The sequence below is a fragment of the Scyliorhinus torazame genome, chromosome 13 (genome assembly GCF_047496885.1).
Source record: "Scyliorhinus torazame isolate Kashiwa2021f chromosome 13, sScyTor2.1, whole genome shotgun sequence".
NCBI classification, from domain to species: domain Eukaryota; kingdom Metazoa; phylum Chordata; class Chondrichthyes; order Carcharhiniformes; family Scyliorhinidae; genus Scyliorhinus; species Scyliorhinus torazame.
Window position 1 is genome coordinate 182,765,980 of NC_092719.1, and position 21,902 is coordinate 182,787,881.

Consider the following 21,902-nt stretch of genomic DNA (forward strand, 5'->3'; position numbering starts at 1 on the left):
CTCCTAACCTTTTTGGTCACTAAGGGCAATTTATCATGGCCAATCCACCTAACTTGCACATCTTTGGACTGTGGGAGGAAACCGGAGCACCCGGAGGAAACCCACGCAGACACGGGGAGAACGTGCAGACTCCGCACAGTCAGTGACCCAGTGCGGAAAGAACCTAGGACCCTGGCCCTGTGAAGCCACAGTGCTATCCACTTGTGCTACCGTGCTGCCCAAGGTGAGGCCATACCTGGAGTATTGTGTGCAGCTTTGGTCTCCTTCTCTGAGGAAGGATGTTCTTGCTCTTGAGGGAGTGCAGCGAAGGTTTACCAGACTGATTCCAGGGATGGAGGGACTGTCATATGAGGAGAGATTGACTAGGTTGGGACTGTTCTCGCTGGAGTTCAGAAGAATGAGGGGGGAATCTCATAGATACTTACAAAATTCTAACAGAACTAGGCAGGGTAGATGCAGGGAAGATGTTACCAATGATGGATGTGTTCAGAACCAGGGGTCACAGCCTGAGGATTCAGGATAAACCATTTCAGACAGAGATAAGGAGACATTTCTTCACACAAAGTGTGGTGAGCCTGTGGAATTCATTGCCACAGGAAGTAGTTGATGCTAAAACTTTGAATAGATTCAAGAGGCAGCTGGATATAGCACTTGGGGAGAATGGGATCAAAGGCTATGGGGAGAAAGCAGGATTAGGCTACTGAATTGGATGATCAACCATGATCGTGATGAATGGCGGAGCAGGCTCGAAGGGCCAAAAGGCCTGCTCGTGCTCCTATCTTCTATGTATCCATGTAACCTTGACCTTCTCCTTAAAGCAGCTGCACCAACCAGGTATTGGTCTGAAGCCATTGCTGCACTGAGGGTTTGATTTGGCCCACTGCAGTTGTGGATATAAGAGTTGCATTTCTGGTGATGATGTTACCATTCTATCAATATTTGAGGGCCCATTCTGACACATGCTTCTCAAGATCAGGCTAGTGGCTGGTCCCTTTTCTCATGGTGCATTCGATCCTGGGCATCTTCTTCACAGCTGGTTTCTTCATCCATTCTCACACCGGTTTATCCCTAAAACTGAATTTGTGTAAAAAACTTTCCATCTTGCCCTAATCAGGGCAGACACAAGAATGTCAAATTTCAAATACAGCAACATTCATACTAAATGAGAAAAGGGTGCTAATTGTTGGCAACTCGACTTTGATTGGTCAAGATGTTGCCATGGAGAATGCACAAGGAAAGTATGGTTGTCAATACGTTTGCTTCGTTAAAAAATGGGCAATGTTCCTTTTTTCCCACCGAGGACAGGTCCCTGGGAGTGAACTGTAGGGGCTCTTTCTGTTGATCCCTTATTTCCCATTCCTGTTACTTTGTGGCCATCATTTTGATCCATGGGTATTTAATGGACATATACCTTTAAGTCGAGCAGAGGAAGTGAGGAACTGAATAAAAAGTTGGAAATTAGTACATTGTGCTATTGGAAATTTAGCTTTTGAATAGCAGGACTCGGACTTCCTGGCACCCGAGAGATCAGAGGAATTTGTTTCAATTGGTTGGGTAGTGGTCAATAAATTGGCCAATGTCCGTATTCTGCCCGGCAACAGATATTACAATTCCAGACCAGACGCCAACCATGGCAAGGATGTGGGACAGAAACCCCAATATTATATTTTAATTTTGTGACTGTGAGGAAAGGATACTTTGCTCCAGGAGTGATTACACAAAGAAATAATGGTATATTAAAACAAATTTTATTACTCAGAAAGTATTAAAATCTCTAACATCATACCAGAAAATAATTTACAACTACGGGCGAAATTCTCCCCCAACGGCGCGATGTCCGCCGACTGGCGCCAAAAACGGCGCCAATCAGACGGGCATCACGCCGGCCCAAAGGTGCGGAATGCTCCGCAACTTTGGGGGCCGAGCCCCAACATTGAGGAGCTAGGCCGACGGCGGAGGGATTTCCGCCCCGCCAGCTGGCGGAAATGGCGTTTGTTGCCCCGCCAGCTGGCGCGGAAATACGGCGCATGCGCGGGAGCGTCAGCGGCCGCCGACAGTTTCCCGCGCATGCGCAGTGGGGAGAGTCAATTCCGCCTCCGCCATGGTGGAGGCCGTGGCAGAGGCGGAAGGGAAAGAGTGCCCCCACGGCGCAGGCCCGCCCGCGGATCGGTGGGTCCCAATCGCGGGCCAGGCCACCGTGGGGGCACCCCCCGGGTCAGATCGCCCCGCGCCCCCCCCCCCCCAGGACCCCGGAGCCCGCCCACGCCGCCTGGTCCCGCCGGTAAATACCAGCTTTGATTTACGCCGGCGGGACAGGCAATTTCTAGGCGGGACTTTGGCCCATCCGGGCCGGAGAATTGAGCGGGGGGTCCCGCCAACCGGCACGGCCCGATTTCCGCCCCCGCCCAATCTCCGGTACCGGAGACTTCGGCGGGGTGGGGGCGGGATTCACAGCGGCCAACGGCCATTCTCCGACCCGGCGGGATGGGTCGGAGAATGACGCCCTACCGCTCAGACAACACTATTCAACACAGTGAATACAATACCCTTAATTGCTATCTTTATTCCCATTTGAACAACAAGACAATAAGCCACCTCAGCGCTCAATCCACCTTAAATACCAACGGCACAGAGTAATACTTGCTTTACAGAGCTATTCTTTGAGAAAGAGATCTCTTGTCACTGCTTTACAGAAAAGATCTGACTCCTGTCAGGAATTCTGTCTTCAAAAGCTGCTTCAACTGTCTTGTTTCAGTTCCCCCTTGTCCTCAGAGAAGTCAGCACTTACATAAATTCATAGAATTCCTACAGTGCAGAAGGAGGCCATTCAGCCCATCACGTTTGCACCGACCCTTCGAATGATCACTCTGCGCATTTACAAGTGTCCACCCCTGCCTGTCCCCATAATCCCATAACCTAACCTGCACATTCCTGGACACTAAGAGACAATGTAGCATGGCCAATCCACCTAATCTGCACATCAATGGACTGTGGGAGGAAACTGGAGCTCCCAGACGAAGTTCACGCAGATACGGGGAGAATGTACAAACTCCACACAGACAATAACCAGAGGCCGGAATTGAACCTGACCCCTGGTGCTGTGAGGCAGCTGCCACTCTGGGGTTTTCCAGTACACCTATCTTCAGTCTCGGCCTTCAGTTGGAGGTTTTTGCTTTCAGTTTGTAATGGATATTCATGGTAGATTCATCCCGGTCTCAAAAAATCTCTGCAGTTTCAGATAACAGCAGACAGGCAGCATTCCTGGAGCAAGAGAGAGAGAACGCGAGAGACAACAGCTCACAGCTTCTCTTGTCAGCATCCAGGATCCGACTATCTCTTCCTGGGTTCTCCCGAAAACCATCCCACACGGATAGGACCCAATCACTGCCTGTTGCCAGGCAGAATACGGGGCGCAATTCTCCATTCCCGCGCCGAAGTGCCCATGCCGTCGTGAACGCCGTCGAGGTTCACGACGGCGCGAAACGGCCCCTATCCCGACCGATTCAGGGCCCGATAATGAGCTAGGAGCGGCGCCGCTTCATTTACACGCGTCAGGCCTTGGAGCCGCGTCAAGGCGGCGCCGCATACATGACGCGGCCGGCCCCGCATAACTGGCGTCATCCGCGCATGCGTGGTTGCCGTCCTCTCCGAGTCCGCCCCGCAAGAAGATGTCTGACGGATCTTGCGGGGCTGCGGAAGAAAGGAGGTCCTCCTTCAGAGAGGATGGCCCGACGATCGGTGGGCACCGATCGCGGGCCAGGCCCCATTTGAGGCCCCCCCCGGTGCAGGATTCCCCCTCCCCCTCCCCCGCAGGCCGCCCCCCCCCCCCCCCAGCATTCCCGTGCTGGTCCCGCCGGCAGTGACCAGGTGTGGACTGCGCCGGGGGGAACCCGCCGTTTTGTGCTGGCCGCTCGGCCCATCCGGGCCTGAGAATAGCAGGGGTGCTGGAGAATCGCCATTTTGGATATCTCGGGTGATTCTCCGGCCTGTGCCGCGCGGAAATCTACGGGGCCGTTCTCGCCGCTTGGGAGAATCGCGGGTGTCGGACCGGCTTTGCGGGAAATTTTGGCGACCCAGGCGATTCTCCCAGCCAGCGCGGGAGTGGAGAATCACGCCCAGGGTCTTTGGCCAATTAATTGGCCACCAGCCAACCAATTGAACCAAATCCCTCCGATCTCTCGGGTGCCAAAAAGTCTGCATTCGGCTGTGCAAAAGCTAACTCTCCAATAGCACAGTGTACTATTTGCAACTTTTGAGTTCCTCACTTCCTCTGCTTGACTTAAAGGTGTATGTCCAATAAACACCATGGGCGAAATGATGATGACAAAGTAAAATAAATGGGAAATATGGGAATCAACAAGAAGGGCCCTTACAGATGATTCATAGCTTCTAGCAAGCATAAACGAGCCGCATTGTGAGCCTGACTGATAATCTTAAATTGGCTTTTACTTTCATTATTAGCAAACTCAGGATTGTTCAGCAAGTGTTGTCCAATGGCAGAATCACATCTAACGGTAGTTGTTATTTTTGAGTTTTGCAAGAACGGACTTGGTTGAGATTGGTCATTTCTCTCTATTGCGAACAGCCGAAAGGACGTGCTCTTTGCTATGCTGCACCAATCGTTGAGATGTATGGCCTACTTATCTGGCATCACACCAGCACTGAAATTCATATACCACGGAAAAAAAAATTTCTACCTAACACACAATGGCTGATGTGGTATATAAAACAGGCTTTGTGGCTGAGTGAACATTGGGGATTGGGGACCTGGAAGGAGAGCCTGGGGCTTAGAGTGTGGGAAAATGGGTGCCAGGTGCATTTCTTAATTAAGAAATTCAATATTTTTGTATTTTTGAAGTTTGTTTGATAATTTAGTGTCTATTCTTTAATCGTATGTGCATGTCCCTGTCGGCGATTTTCCTGTCTGAATGATTTTGAAATGAGAAATTAAGTGGTTTTCTTTCCTCATTTGTTCTTGAGATACTTCAACGTGATTCGTTGTTTATCCTGCATGATGATATCGCTATGTCTGGATGCCTGGAGATACCCTTGATTTGAGGTAGGATTCAAATTGAGATCAGGGGCGAAATTCTCCGATATCGGCGCGATGTCCGCCGACCGGCGCCCAAAACGGCACGAATCAGTCGGGCATCGCCCCGCCCCAAAGGTGCGGAATCTTCCGCATCTTGGGGGGCCGAGCCCCAACCATAAGGGGCTAGGCCCGTGCCGGACTAATTTACGCCCCGCCAGCTGGCGGAAAAGGCCTTTGGTGCCCCGCCAACTGGCGCGGAAATTACATCTCTGGGCGGCGCATGCGCAGGAGCGTTAGCGGCCGCTCACGGCATCCCCACACATGCGCTGTGGAGGGAGACTCTTCCGCTTCCGCCATGGTGGAGACCGTGGCGAAGGCGGAAGGAAAAGAGTGCCCCCACGGCACAGGCCCGCCCGCGGATCGGTGGGCCTCGATCGCGGGCCAGGCCACCGTGGGGGCACCCCCCGGGGCCAGATCACCCCCCCCCAGGAATGACGCCCCTGTTCACCTAATTAGCCCAGAGAAACACAGAAATGTGCCAGGATTCTCTGAACCTGCAGCCAAGTTCTGATGCCGGCGTCAAAAGCGGTGCGAGCCACTCCGGCATCAACGGGCCACCAGGCCCAGGTATTCACCCCTTCCTAGGGGACTAGTATGGCGCCGGAGTGGTGTCTGCTGCTCCGGCGCTCGAAAGCCGGAGCGCCATGGCCGATGTGGGTCCGCGGATGCGCGTGGGTTCCCGTCTCCACTCGGGCAATATGACGGAGCCCTACAGGGGCCCGGCGCGGAGGAACATAGGCCCCCCACGGAATTAGCCCGCCGATCGGTAGGCCCCGATTGAGGGCCTGGCCACCGTGGAGGCCCCTCCCAGAGTTGGATTGCCCACCCCCCCACCAGGAAGGCCCCCGCAGCCAGAACTCCGAGGTCCCGCCGGGTGGGACCATACGTAACCCATGCCGGTGGGACTCGGCGGCACTCGGCCCGTTGAGGTGCGGAGCATCGCCGGGGGGGGGTCGCTTTCAACGGCCCCGACCAGCACGGCGGTGACCCCATGGGCGCTGGAGATTCGGTGCTGGAGAATCAGCAGCCTGGTGTCGGAGCAGCGTGCCATGATTCCCGCGCCCTCCAGGGGATTCTCCGACCCGGCGCGGGATCGGAAAATCCCGGCGATGATTGGTGACAATCTCTACGTTTCTTAGCCATATTTACAAATTAATCCATCTGCATACAAGACAAATCACAACAGGTCACAGATCTGCAGGTGATTGGTTGTAATGTAATCATTCTTGGTAACCAATAAATGATATTAAATGATTAAATGATATTTCTGGGTTAGTGGGAACTCTGCCTCAAGCAATAGCCTAAAAGTTTCAAAGCAATACACCACAATGATTTGCAATATATATGCAGTGAAATTTTAAAAGCAAATAACTACATTGTTTCAGAAAGGGTGAATGACGAACTTAGCCGAATCCAATAAATTACTATAGGACAGCGCAAATTTGATCCAGCCAATTTTCAGGCCTGGCATTGGTGGTACATTGGCAGTGTGACCCAGAAGCCAAAGGCCCACAGCTCACTCAAAACCTGGACCCCGGCTTCAGCCGCACAGTTGGGCAAACAGCAGAAGCTGAGTCGATTTCGGCGGCGAGTCGATTTCGGCGGCGTGAGAACAGCTGGTGAGTGGTGAGTCAGTTTCAGCGGGAGCATTGCAGAAGGAGGTTGCTGGGAGGTCAGTCAACCTTTAAAAGCACTTGTCTTTGCAGGGGCAGGCCAGTCGATTTCGGCGGCGTGAGAACAGCTGGTGAGTGGTGAGTCAGTTTCAGCGGGAGCATTGCGGAAGGAGGTTGCTGGGAGGTAAGTCAACCTTTAAAAGCACTTGTCTTTGCAGGGGCAGGCCAGTCGATTTCCGCGGCGTGAGAACAGCTGGTGAGTGGTGAGTCAGTTTCAGCGGGAGCATTGTGGAAGGAGGTTGCTGGGAGGTAAGTCAACCTTTAAAAGCACTTGTCTTTGCAGGGGCAGGCCAGTCGATTTCGGCGGCGTGAGAACAGCTGGTGAGTGGTGAGTCAGTTTCAGCGGGAGCATTGTGGAAGGAGGTTGCTGGGAGGTAAGTCAACCTTTAAAAGCACTTGTCTTTGCAGGGGCAGGCCAGTCGATTTCGGCGGCGTGAGAACAGCTGGCTGGTTAGTCAATTTCAGCAGGAGCTGAGAATTTTTCTTTTTTTTTATTTTAAATTAGTTTTTTAGGCGGGAACAGGAAGTCGACCCGCGGACGTCTGGGAAGACCCTCCCCAATAAATTCTGGTGGAGAGGAAACCCATTGGTCTGAGGTAAGTACCATATTTTATTATATTGTTATTATTTTTTAGCCAGATCTTGGTAGAAAGTTAGAGGAATGGCAGGGAAGGGAGTGCAATGTTCCTCCTGCAGGATGTTTGAGGTGAGGGATGCAGTTAGTGTCCCTGCTGATTTTACCTGCAGGAAGTGCTGCCATCTCCAGCTCCTCCAAGACCGAGTTAGGGAACTGGAGCTGGAGTTGGAAGAACTTCGGATCATTCGGGAGGCAGAAGGGGTCATAGATAGCAGCTTCAGGGAATTAGTTACACCAAAGATTGGAGATAGGTGGGTAACTGTAAGAGGGACTGGGAAAAAACAGTCAGTGCAGGGATCCCCTGCGGTCGTACCCCTGAGAAACAAGTATACCGCTTTGGATACTTGTGGGGGGGGGGACTTACCAGGGGTAAGCCATGGGGTACGGGCCTCTGGCACAGAGTCTGTCCCTGTTGCTCAGAAGGGAAGGGGGGAGAGGAGCAGAGCATTAGTAATTGGGGACTCTATAGTCAGGGGCACAGATAGGAGATTTTGTGGGAGCGTGAGAGACTCACGTTTGGTATGTTGCCTCCCAGGTGCAAGGGTACGTGATGTCTCGGATCGTGTTTTCCGGGTCCTTAGGGGGAGGGGGAGCAGCCCCAAGTCGTGGTCCACATTGGCACCAACGACATAGGTAGGAAAGGGGACAAGGATGTCAGGCAGGCTTTCAGGGAGCTAGGATGGAAGCTCAGAACTAGAACAAACAGAGTTGTTATCTCTGGGTTGTTGCCCGTGCCACGTGATAGTGAGATGAGGAATAAGGAGAGAGAGCATTTAAACACGTGGCTACAGGGATGGTGCAGGCGGGAGGGATTCAGATTTTTGGATAACTGGGGCTCTTTCTGGGGAAGGTGGGACCTCTACAGACAGGATGGTCTACATCTGAACCTGAGGGGCACAAATATCCTGGGGGGGAGATTTGTTAGTGCTCTTTGGGGGGGTTTAAACTAATGCAGCAGGGGCATGGGAACCTGGATTGTAGTTTTAGGGTAAGGGAGAATGAGAGTATAGAGGTCAGGAGCACAGATTTGACATCGCAGGAGGGGGCCAGTGTTCAGGTAGGTGGTTTGAAGTGTGTCTACTTCAATGCCAGGAGTATACGAAACAAGGTAGGGGAACTGGCAGCGTGGGTTGGTACCTGGGACTTCGATGTTGTGGCCATTTCGGAGACATGGATAGAGCAGGGACAGGAATGGATGTTGCAGGTTCCGGGGTTTATGTGTTTTAGTAAGCTCAGAGAAGGAGGCAAAAGAGGGGGAGGTGTGGCGCTGCTAGTCAAGAGCAGTATTACGGTGGCGGAGAGGATGCTAGACTCTTGTGTGTGGACTCTTCTGCCGAGGTAGTATGGGCTGAAGTTAGAAACAGGAAAGGAGAGGTCACCCTGTTGGGAGTTTTTTATAGGCCTCCTAATAGTTCTAGGGATGTAGAGGAAAGGATGGCGTAGATGATTCTGGATATGAGCGAAAGTAACAGGGTAGTTATTATGGGAGATTTTAACTTTCCAAATATTGACTGGAAAAGATATAGTTCGAGTACAATAGATGGGTCGTTTTTTGTACAGTGTGTGCAGGAGGGTTTCCTGAAACAATATGTTGACAGGCCAACAAGAGGCGAGGCCACGTTGGATTTGGTTTTGGGTAATGAACCAGGCCAGGTGTTGGATTTGGAGGTAGGAGAGCACTTTGGGGACAGTGACCACAATTCGGTGACGTTTACGTTAATGATGGAAAGGGATAAGTATACACCGCAGGGCAAGAGTTATAGCTGGGGGAAGGGCAATTATGATGCCATTAGACGTGACTTGGGGGGGATAAGGTGGAGAAGTAGGCTGCAAGTGTTGGGCACACTGGATAAGTGGGGCTTGTTCAAGGATCAGCTACTGCGTGTTCTTGATAAGTATGTACCGGTCAGACAGGGAGGAAGGCGTCGAGCAAGGGAACCGTGGTTTACCAAGGAAGTGGAATCTTTTGTTAAGAGGAAGAAGGAGGCCTATGTGAAGATGAAGTGTGAAGTTTCGGTTGGGGCGATGGATAGTTACAAGGTAGCGAGGAAGGATCTAAAGAGAGAGCTAAGACGAGCAAGGAGGGGACATGAGAAGTATTTGGCAGGAAGGATCAAGGAAAACCCAAAAGCTTTCTATAGGTATGTCAGGAATAAGCGAATGACTAGGGAAAGAGTAGGACCAGTCAAGGACAGGGATGGGAAATTGTGTGTGGAGTCTGAAGAGATAGGCGAGATACTAAATGAATATTTTTCGTCAGTATTCACTCAGGAAAAAGATAATGTTGTGGAGGAGAATGCTGAGCCCCAGGCTAATAGAATAGATGGCATTGAGGTACGTAGGGAAGAGGTGTTGGCAATTCTGGACAGGCTGAAAATAGATAAGTCCCCGGGACCTGATGGGATTTATCCTAGGATTCTATGGGAGGCCAGGGAAGAGATTGCTGGACCTTTGGCTTTGATTTTTATGTCATCATTGGCTACAGGAATAGTGCCAGAGGACTGGAGGACAGCAAATGTGGTCCCTTTGTTCAAAAAGGGGAGCAGAGACAACCCCGGCAACTATAGGCCGGTGAGCCTCACGTCTGTAGTGGGTAAAGTCTTGGAGGGGATTATAAGAGACAAGATTTATAATCATCTAGATAGGAATAATATGATCAGGGATAGTCAGCATGGCTTTGTGAAGGGTAGGTCATGCCTCACAAACCTTATTGAGTTGTTTGAGAAGGTGACTGAACAGGTAGACGAGGGTAGAGCAGTTGATGTGGTGTATATGGATTTCAGCAAAGCGTTTGATAAGGTTCCCCACGGTAGGCTATTGCAAAAAATACGGAGGCTGGGGATTGAGGGTGATTTAGAGATGTGGATCAGAAATTGGCTAGCTGAAAGAAGACAGAGGGTGGTGGTTGATGGGAAATGTTCAGAATGGAGTACAGTCACAAGTGGAGTACCACAAGGATCTGTTCTGGGGCCGTTGCTGTTTGTCATTTTTATCAATGACCTAGAGGAAGGCGCAGAAGGGTGGGTGAGTAAATTTGCAGACGATACTAAAGTCGGTGGTGTTGTCGATAGTGTGGAAGGATGTAGCAGATTACAGAGGGATATAGATAAGCTGCAGAGCTGGGCCGAGAGGTGGCAAATGGAGTTTAATGTAGAGAAGTGTGAGGTGATTCACTTTGGAAGGAATAACAGGAATGCGGAATATTTGGCTAATGGTAAAGTTCTTGAAAGTGTGGATGAGCAGAGGGATCTAGGTGTCCATGTACATAGATCCCTGAAAGTTGCCACCCAGGTTGATAGGGTTGTGAAGAAGGCCTATGGAGTGTTGGCCTTTATTGGTAGAGGGATTGAGTTCCGGAGTCGGGAGGTCATGTTGCAGCTGTACAGAACTCTGGTACGGCCGCATTTGGAGTATTGCGTACAGTTCTGGTCACCGCATTATAGGAAGGACGTGGAGGCTTTGGAGCGGGTGCAGAGGAGATTTACCAGGATGTTGCCTGGTATGGAGGGAAAATCTTATGAGGAAAGGCTGATGGACTTGAGGTTGTTTTCGTTGGAGAGAAGAAGGTTAAGAGGAGACTTAATAGAGGCATACAAAATGATCAGGGGGTTGGATAGGGTGGACAGTGAGAGCCTTCTCCCGCGGATGGATATGGCTGGCACGAGGGGACATAACTTTAAACTGAGGGGTAATAGATATAGGACAGAGGTCAGAGGTATGTTCTTTACGCAAAGAGTAGTGAGGCCGTGGAATGCCCTACCTGCTACAGTGGTGAACTCGCCAACATTGAGGGCATTTAAAAGTTTATTGGATAAACATATGGATGATAATGGCATAGTGTAGGTTAGATGGCTTTTGTTTCAGTGCAACATCGTGGGCCGAAGGGCCTGTACTGCGCTGTATTGTTCTATGTTCTATGTTCTATGTTCTAAGCCAACTAGGCATCCAGAGCAGCTTTCTGGCTCCACAATGGCAACGGCAGCAGCTCCAGGTCCTGGGGCAGGGAATGTAGGTGGTTGGGTAGGAGTTGGGCAAAGGCTGACAACAGAATACTTAGTATTCCAATCCCATTCTGCTCCATATTTAGTTGATTTCTTTTGAAATTTACCTTTTTTGGTACTGGTCTCGAACTGCTGGTTAGACCACATGTAAAAGACTTTTGTCAGTGACATTTTTTGGCAATTTGAGAAGGGGTGAAATCCCCCTATTTACTTTCATCTGTTTCAGGCATGGGCCCCCAAATGACTCCAGTAGAGCCTTTACCAATGTAGTGCATAGCTTACTTTCAGCATGGAATGTGCTATACAGTGGCAGGGTCCCAGCTTCGGTCACTATCTGTCTGCACGTTCTTCCCGTGTCTGCATGGGTTTCCTCCGGGTGCACCAGTTTATTCCCACAAGTGCCGAGAGACGTGCTGTTCAGTGAATTGGACATTCTGAATTCTCCCTCAGTGGACCCGAACAGGTGCCGGAATGTGATGACTAGGGGATTTTCACAATAACTTTATTGCAGTGTTAATGTAAGCCTACTTGTGACAATAAAGATTATTATTATTATTGCCATGGTGAACATGTTGTAAATCTGTAAAATCCAAAGAATTCAAGGTCCTGGTATGTACACAGAACTGTGCAAAGTATTAACAAAAACATCTTACACACTTATATAAAGACTGACTTTATTTTCTATCTGAATTCTATGTCCATGTTTAAACAAAGTTCATTACATGGCTACATGGCTAAGGATGGCAGCATGTTTAACCCTTTGAGGGTTATTAATACAGAATAAACTTTCATCTGACAACAAACAGTCTCAAGTCCCAAAATTACATATGTAGAAAAGGTGTAAACATTTTAGCTTTCAGATTTGCTGTACATTTCAGTAAATATCAGCTGTGCTTAATAATGTATGAAATAATGGCTGAGAAAAATAAACGTTTCATAGCACCAGAATCATGATTACTTCATAAAGCTAGTTTCAGTAAAACGAAAGAGAAAATATATTCCAGTTTACATTTTTGTTGAAACATTCCGGTTTTGCACAAAATATTACCGATTCTCGTGCCAACCATTTCTTTTAACATCTCAACACGTGATTTGCAGTAAAGTTCGAAATCCCCCTGAAGGTCAGAAATCTAGTTTAAAATTAGAGTTGTCTGGAATAGTATAAAAAGAAATTGAGTTGAACAACAAAAGCCTTGTAGGGAATGTAACCAATCAGCAGACCCGAGGAACTTAGAAAAGCTATTCCACGTTATCGTATTCCAGTTACATGTGCCACTCCAAGAAACACTGGGGTTAACATTGATCTTGATAACTTTACAGCAGGGGTAATAGAGAATTGGTAACCTGTCTTACATCCCTATTCACGTGGTTGCCAATTTGCTATCGCTGTTTTGAATTACGGCAAAATGAGATTACATCCATTGTCCTGATTAGAAAAGGTCCTTGTTCATTTTGTTTAGGGAGCTTGAAGAGCACTTTTATTTTATTTGTCATTCTGAAGTCCCACAGAGGTGATGACACGCTGCAGTGTGATTGGCAATGCCCCACAATCTGCTTAAATTCTGTTTAAAATCCGCCGTTTTTAATGTTTACCTTGCTTAAAAAAAAATGAACTGAATATACATGGGATTGTGAAACCTGTTCTGTCGGATTGGTCTAATTTACCATGATGGCTAGGCATCCACAATTCTGATGTGACTCAGGTAGGCTGTGCTCCACATATAGATATCGCAGTCTGATTAAGTTATTTTACAAATATAATTATATATTCTGATTGGGGCAAATAAGAGATGCAGTAACTGAAACCTCTCACGATGATTTTGGATTAATTGGATGTAATATTGATTTTTGATTAGTGTGTAAAATAGACGATATCTATTGAATATAGCCAGGGTTTCACTTCCAGGAACTTCAAAGTCAAAAGTCCTCCCATCATGTATATTGGCCTTGTGGGCAGATTAGTGTTGAGCTGTAAAGTTATATCGTGCACAACAGGTACAGTGATTGCTTTAGAAAGGGTGAGCTGAAACAAATACATAAATTTTAGCAAGGAATGAAGTGAACATTCCTTGGCGCCAGAGTTTCATTTCAACATCAAGTAAGAAATCTTTGGACGCTGTGAACTGACGCTGCACATAGACAACCCCAGTGTATGCGTTCACCTTCCGTGTACTGAAGAAATTTTCAGTATTTCCTTTAGTGATGGTCAGGACAATGCTATCTCCCATATATACAGGCGATGGCGCAATACGGAAAATGGTGCTCGGAATCTGGACATTGGTTGGAAACGTCAGCTGGTAGTAGGTGATTCTGACTGGTGTATTCTGGCAATCCATGTAGTTGGGACACATCATGCGTTCACAGCGCCTGAGAAGGAAATGACAACTTATTTACTTTGTTGTAAGTAATAAAACAAGGCCAAAGTCTCCTCACAGTAAAGTTGAAGTTCACACAGCACACAAAATTAAGAAAGGTATGTGTAAAAGAGTTGGGAAAGCATTGCGTAGTCAGGAGCCATTATTGTTGCTTTACAGTCGCATAAAATAGACCATAAGAAATAATTATCAATTCAGCACAGTTATGACCCTAAGCTGCTCAAACATGTGCAAAGGAAACTCAAACTAATTTAGTAATTTATTGCATTTGCTCTGTACAAACAGCTTCTTTCTGTCAGAAAATGGCTGCAATGACATTTTTGATTGATAGGGTTCTGGAAATTATTCTAAATGTAATAGACTCATCACATTGAAGGAAATCTGTGCCAGCTCTGAATGAGAGAAAATTAAACCCTCTCCTTGGTTTCTCCTCACAGCCCTGCAAGTTCTATCTTATTAAGTAGAGACCCAATTCTCTTTGAAAAGTACGAATAAATCTGCTTCCACCAACCTTTCTGTCAATCCATTCCAGATCACAACATAGGGCTGATTTTTAAACAAAACCTCCATTTCTCCACTTGTGTTTTTGCCAATTGTTCTAAATCTGCCTGCTCTGATTACTGACCCTCCTGCCAGTGAGAATACTTTCTCTCTATCTACTGTATCAATGCCCCTTCTAGTTTTCAACATTTCCATTAATCTCCCACTAATGTCTCCATTTAAACCTTCGCTGCTCTAATCAAAGCAGTTCCAGCTTCTTTGTCGCCCCACAAACTCCCTTGAACATGCTACCTTTCTAGTAAGTTACCCCTTCAACCTCGTCAAGGCCTGAATGTCCTTTCTAATGTCCAGTGCCCAGAACTGGACACTATGGACAGGATTTCCACTAGTTTGATTCCAGAGATGAGAAAGATTAAAAGAAATTGAGCAGTTTATGCCTATAATCCCTCGAGTTTCAGAATGAGAGTAGATCTAATTGAGGTATATAAGGTGATAAAAAGTATTACAAAGTAGACGTAGAGCGGATGCTCCATTTTGTGGGGAAATCTCACAGAAGAGATCATAGTTTTAGGATAAGGGGTAGCAGATTTAAAACAGAGATGAAGAGAAATTGCTTCTCTCGAAGGGTCATGAATCTGTGGAAGTTACTGCCCAGAGTGCAGTGGATACCGCGACTTTGAGTACATTTAAGGGGGAAATAGATAGATTTGTAATTAGTAATGGGCTGAAGGGTTATGGAGAATGGGCAGGAAAGCGGAGTTGAGGCTGTGAAGCCATGATTGTATTGAATGATGGAGCAGGTTTGAAGGGCAGAATTGCCTACTCCTACTCCATTGTCTACTCCTACTCCTACTCCTTACGTTCTTTCCGTTCTCACTTAGGTCAATGGACTTTTGCCTGGCTCACCGCATCCGCTGCAACGGGGCTGGAAACATCTGGCCAATAGGTCAACTTCATTTTCAATGAAGAACATATCAGCTATGATAGGATGGCGGAGCAAACTCGTTGGTCCAAATGGCCTAATTTTGCTCCTGTATCTTACGAACTTATGAAATGAATGTACACAGACATTATGTAAAAAGACCAATTAACAAAGGCAATATTTTTTGCAAAGTGGCGCAAGTTTTTTTTGATTTGCAATATACAAACATTACAAAATGTTGGGACATTTTTGAGATAGTCCAAATAAATGCACCATCTCAAACACTTATTCTCTGGACTTGGTTAACACATGATGAATGGTCACAAAAGGAAATATTAGTCTCCGGTTCAGACGCCATGGAGCCACTCCAGGGAGCTGTGCCGCTTCTCGCCTCTCTGTTCATCATCGGAGCGGGTAAGGAAAGAGTGCGACTTGTGTCTGGGAGCAGACCCCAGGAAATACCCCATAACCTCCCCCCCCCCCCAAGAAATACCCCCACTAGAAAAATAGCCCATAACCCCCCCCCCAAGAAACCCCCCCCCCAGAAAAGTAGCCCATAACCCCCCAACAAGAAATACCTCCCCAGAAAAAGACCATTAACCCCCCCCCCCCAATAATACCCCCCACAGAAAAATGGCCCATAAACCCCCCCACCCCAGGAAATACTCCCCCCCAAAAATAGCCCATAACCCCCCCACCCCAGGAAATAACCCCCCCCGGAAAAATAGCCCATGAACCCCGCCCCAGGAAATACCCCCCCAAAAACTAGCCCATTAGCCCCCAGAAAATAGACCATTACACCCCCCCCAAGAAACACCCCACAGCCCCCCCCAAAAAATAGCCCATTACCCCCCCCCCAGAAAAAAAAGCCCATGACTTCGCCTCCCCCCAGGAAATGCCCCCCAACACCCCCCCTCCCCCAAGAGGTTGGCACAGCCCCCAAGAGCGGCTCCATGGCGTCTGAACCGGAAATACCCCACAACCCCCCCCCCCAGTAAATTAGCCCATAATCTCCACCAAGAAATACCCCACAACTCCCCCCAAAATAGACCATAGCCCCCCCAACACAAGAAATATCCCATAACCCACCCAAAACAACCCTCAGGAAATACCCCACAACCCCCAAGAAATATCCCATATACCCTAAGAAATACCCCAGATACTACCCAACCTCCTGGAAATACCCATATACCCACCAAGAAATACCCATGACCCCCAGGAATGACCTCATATACCCCAAGAAATACCACATATACCTCCCAACCCCTAATGAATACCCCATATACTCCCAATAAATACACCATAAAGCCGCACATAAATACTCCAAATACCCCCCAATAAATACCCCATTTAACCCCCAACAAATACTCCATATAAAGCCCAAGAAATATCCCTTAACCCCCCAGAAACACCCCAAAAGCCCCCAAGATATACTCCATAAACCCCCAATAAGTATATCCCATATACCCCAACAAATACCCCATATGACCCCCAATAAATACCCCATATAGCCCCAATAGACACCCCTTATACCCCCCAAAATACCCCATATACCCCCCAATAAATACCCCATATACCCCCCAATAAATACTCCATATAACCCCCAGAAAATATCCCAAAACCCCCAGAAACATCCCATAAGCCCTGAAGCCCCCAATAAGTATACCCCATACACCCCCCAATAAATACCCCATACACCCCCAATACATACCCAATATACCCCCAATAAATACTCCATATAACCCCCAATGAATACCCCATATATCCCCCAATAAATACTCCATATAACCCCCATGAAATATCTCATAACCCCCCAGAAACACCCCATAAGCCCTAAGAAACCTCCAAGAAATACCCAAGAAATACCCCATAAAATTAAAAAAAAGGAAATATTCATTCAAAGAACCATTCGCCAGGAATTTAATGCGCACTCCAATGGATGCTAGTATCCTGTGGAGGGTTGGCTGTACAATTTAGGCAAATTAACTTTGGACTTAAATTTAATGCTGCTAGAGGGTCACGGGCACCAAATGGGTTTGTTACCACATCTGGCCAGTCAGGAGGAGCCGGAAAATGGCTGACTCCTAGGCTGAGCCAACCAGCAAAAGGTGGGTGCCGATAGGGGTGGGGAAAGACGAGGTAATTGTGGAGGGGCCTCAAACATGCCAACAGTAGGCTTGAGGCTTTTTTAAATGGGTCCATAAGGAACATTTCTATTTTACCTGGGACCACAAAAATAAAAACTGAGGCTGATCTTCCGATCCGACTCCAGGGACGGGATTCTCCGACCCCCAGCAGGGTCTGAGAATCGGCGGGGGTGGCGTGAATCCCGCCCCCGCCGGCTGCTGAATTCTCCGGCACCGGGGTTTTGGCGGGGGTGGGAATCATGGCGCACCAGTCGGCGGCTGCTGACAGCGCCCCCCACCCCCGCCCACCCCACCCCCGGTGAATCTCTGTCCCGCGATGGGCCGAGTAACCGACCGCTTTCGGTGGGTCCCGCCGGCGTAAATCACAACAGCTCTTTACCGGTGGGACCTGGCTCCACGGGCAGCCTGCAGTGTCCTCGGGGGGGCGCGGAGGGATCTGGCCCCGGTGCATCCCTCCGCACTGGCTGCTGTTAACCTCCGCGATGGCCGGAGTGGCATATTCGAATTACAGAAGAACTAATCCTATTAGGGCGTCACGGTGGTTAGCACTGCTGCATCACAGTATCAGGGGCCTGGGTTCAACACCGGCCTTAGGTGGAGTTTGCACTTTCTCCACTTGGGGTTTCCTGCAGGTACTCTGGTTTCCTCCCACAGTCCAAAGATGTGCAGGTTAGGTGGATTGGCCATGCTGAATTGCCCCTTAGTGTCCAGGGATGTGCAGATTAGGTGACGTTACAGGATGGGGCCGGGAAGTGGGCCTAGGTAGGATGCTCTTTCAGAGGTTAGGTGCAGACACGGTGGGCCGAATGGCCTCCTTTTGCACTGTAGGGATTCTATGATAATCCACAGTAAGATCGACATACTGATGATTCCCACCATCTGTCTCAATTGCAAATAAATCTAGTCCCATAAGCGCAACATCCTCTCTCAATATTGTACATGACTGTGATTCTTCTCCCTCTCCACCAATTACAGAAGTAACAAATAATCAATCTTAATTTCCAGAAAGATCTCCCGTTTATTTTCTGACTGGAAACAGTTGAGCACTTACATATCAGACACTTTTCTGTAGTTTGGTGGGCAGTCCACATCTGGGCATCTGAATCCACCCTGGATGTTGAAGCAGGTTTCAGTTGATGTGCAATTGTGTGTTGCAATAGCACATTCATCAATATCTGTGGGAAATTGCACACAATCATCAGGTTCAAGTATCTAAAGCACAAAAGGAATACTGTAACTATCATGTGATCACATGACAAGATGTGCAAGGTAAGAACAGACGAAATAGGAGCAGGAAATAGGCCATTTGTGCCAGCTCCACTATTCAATAAAATCATGGCTGATCTTCTAGTTCAACTCCTTCTTTCTGGACTATCCCATAAAAACATAAGAATGAAGAGCAAGAGTAGACTAAACAGCCTCGAGATCCTGCTATGCCACTCAATTCGATCACAGCCGATCTTTGGCTTGAACTTCACTTTCCTACCCATTCCCCATACTTCTTGATCCCCTCAGAGACCAAAAATGTGTCTCTCTCAACCTTAACTATCTTCACAACCTGCTGGGGTCGAGAACTATAAATATTCACTACACTTTGTATGAGGCGGCACGGTAACACAGTGGTTAGCACTGTTGTTGTTTCACAGCTCCAGGGTCCCAGTTTCGATTCCCTGCTTGGGTCACTGTCTGGCTGTCGGTGTGGAGTTTGCATATTCTCCCCGTGTCTGCGTGAGTTTCCTCTGGGTGCTCCGGTTTCCTCCCACACGCCCCAAAAGACGTGCTGTTAGGTAAATTGGACATTCTGAATTCTCCCTCTGTGTACCCGAACAGACGCCGGAGTGCGGAAACTAGAGGATTTTCACAGTAACTTCATTGCAGTGTTAATGTAAGCCTACTTGTCACAATAATAAAGATTGTTATTATTATTATTATTATTATTAATAAGAAATTTCTCTTCATCTCAGTAGTAAATGGCTGGTTCCTTATTCCAAGTCTGTGCATCCGTGTCTAGATTCCCCAGCTAGGTAAAAAAAGACTCTCGGTGTCTATCTTGTCAAGCTTCTTCAGAACTTGCTACTGCTACAAAGTGGACATCGACACTGAAATACTGAGAAGTTATTTGAACTGGTAGCGTATGCAACAATCCTTAAAATGTTTCATCATATTTGGATTGCCAGTTAAGTCTTTGGTCATTATTATATTTAGAGCCATAACCATAGAATCCCTCCAGCGCAGAAGGAGAGCATTTGGCACATCAGAGGTGGGATTCTCCCGAATTGGCGCGATGGCCCGACGGCGGCGTAAAAAACGGTGCGAACCACTCCAGCGTCGGGCCGATCGGAAGTAACGGAATTCTCCGCACTTCCGGGGGCTAGGCTGGCGCCGGAGGGGTTGGGGCCACGCCAGCCGGCGCCAAAGGGACTGCTGGGCATGCGCAAAACCGCTGGCATGGTTCCGCGCATGCGCAGACCGGCCGGCGTATTCTGGCGAATGCGCTGGTGGGTGTCTCCTCCGCGCCAGCCATGGCGGCGCCCTACAGGGGCTGGCGCGAAAGGAAGAAGTGCTCCCACGGCACAGGCCCGCCTGCAGATCGGTGGGCCCCGATCGCAGGCCAGGCCAACGTGGGGGGCTTCCCCTGGGGTTGGATCCCCCCCGCACCCCACCCCCCAAGAACCGCACCAGCCAGGTCCTGCTGTGTGGGACCATGTCCAATCCACGCTGGCGGGACTGGCCAAAGGCGGGCGGCTGCTTGGCCCATTGGGGCCCGGAGAATTGCCGGGTGGCCCACTGCCAACGGTCCCTGACTGGCGTGGCGCGGTCCGCGCCCCAGCCCAAAAACCAGGCCAGAGAATACGGCAGCCGGTGTCGTAGCGGAGAATCCCGCCCAGGTCTGCACCGATCCTCTGAAAGAGCAGCCTCCCCTGGCTCACTCCCCCGCCCTATCCCCATAACCCCACCTGACCTGCACATCTTTGAACTGTGGGAGGAAACCGGGGCACCCAGAGGAAACCTACGAGGACACGGGGAGGGCAAACTTCACACAGACATTCTCCAAGGTCGGAATTGAACCTGGGCTCCTGGCACTGTGAGACAACAGTGCTAATCACTCTGCCAGGGTATGTGACATTTATTGTTTTGTAGAATGCTGAAGTACTCCATAAAGCCCAGTGGGTTAATTTTAATCGGGGGGGGGGGGGGGGGGGGGGGCCCAGCCCTGACGCCAAATGGCGCAGGTCTACAGGAGCCAGCGCGGAAGAAAGGAGGCCCCCAGCCGGAGAAGCCAGCACGCCGATCAGTGGGGCCCGATTGTGGGCCAGGCCACAACGGAGGCCCCCCCGAGGGGTCGGACCCCCCCCCCCCCCCCCACAGGCCGCCCCCAAACCCTTCAACGCCGAGGTCCCTCTGGCTCAGAGCATGTTAGAACGGCGCCGGTGGGACTCGGGCTTTTTGTTACGGCCGCTCGGCCCATCTGGGCCGGAGAATTGAGCGGGGGGAGCTGCGTAGAGCGGGGGGGGCCGCATAGAGCGGCCCCGACCCGCGTCACGCCAGCGCCAATGGCGCCGATTCTCCGCTCTGTGGCGAATCAGGGGCGTCATTCTCCGCCGGCGGGAGTCTCCGTTTTGCCGGCGCCCGGGGGTTTCCCGACGGCGTGGGGCTGCCCCACAATGGGAAACCCCATTGACCGGCCGGTGTTACGGAGACTCCCGCCGGCCGGTCGGGGCAGAAATGTGGCGGGGCGGGTAGGAGAATTTCGCCCCTGGTCCCGGCGTCGGAACGCTGTGGTGCGATTCGCGCAGCACCGCGTGGATTCTCCGACCCGGTGGGGTGTCGCAGAATCCCGCACATAGATAAGACTCCCAAAGTCTCCCTGCAGTTGCTGCTTTGAGAGTTGGTGAGAGTGAAGATGGTACTCCATTCCAGAAATCGGAGGAAGGTTCTGAAACATACATACCAAGCATGAAGGGAGGTGGCAGTGGTTGGTAAATTTCATCAGTTTGACCCCCACTAATCTGAATTCACTGCAGAGAGCGCTCCAATGATCCTGCTAAAAGAGCTGTCTCTTTATCTGTCTCTCTCCCAAGAACACATGACAATGGTCTTATTTATTCATTCACAGAATTCGGGAAACACTGGCAATGCTGGCATTTATTGGCCAATCCTAATTGCTTTTGAAAAGGTGCTGACAAGATAGCTTTCTGAATTGTTGCAGACAGTGTACAATCTGTACTCCTACGGTGCTGGTACGTAAGGAGTTCTATAATTTTGACCCAGTGACAATGAAGGAATGACAATATATTTCAAAGTCATGATGTTGTGTAATCTAGAGGGGCAATTGCAAATGGTGTTCCCACCAGAAAAAAGATCAGGGGCGGAATTCTCTGATAATGGGGCTACGTCCCCACGCCCGCGAGAATACTGGCGCGAATCACTCTGGACTTTTTCCCTGGAGAAAGTTCAGAGTGATTCGTCATTTTGAAGGGGGCTAGCATGGCCCCGGACTAGTCCTCGCAGCTATGGCTGCCGATACAGGGCCCTGCACTTCTGGCCATGGGT

General features: G+C 49.4%; 1 protein-coding gene across 4 annotated transcripts in view; it reads right to left on the reverse strand.

Moving 5' to 3' along the window:
* Nucleotides 1-12,060: 12,060 nt before the first annotated feature.
* fbln2 (fibulin 2) overlaps nt 12,061-21,902 on the reverse strand; it is a 288,042-nt gene continuing 278,200 nt past the window's right edge. For all 4 annotated transcript variants that reach the window (XM_072472536.1, XM_072472533.1, XM_072472534.1 and 1 more), the window contains 2 exons: nt 18,400-18,523; nt 12,061-13,770 (listed from right to left, as the gene is read on the reverse strand). In XM_072472536.1, the coding sequence (XP_072328637.1) occupies nt 13,413-13,770; nt 18,400-18,523 (482 nt within the window). In that variant the 3' untranslated portion in view covers nt 12,061-13,412. The remainder of the gene's footprint in view (nt 13,771-18,399; nt 18,524-21,902) is intronic.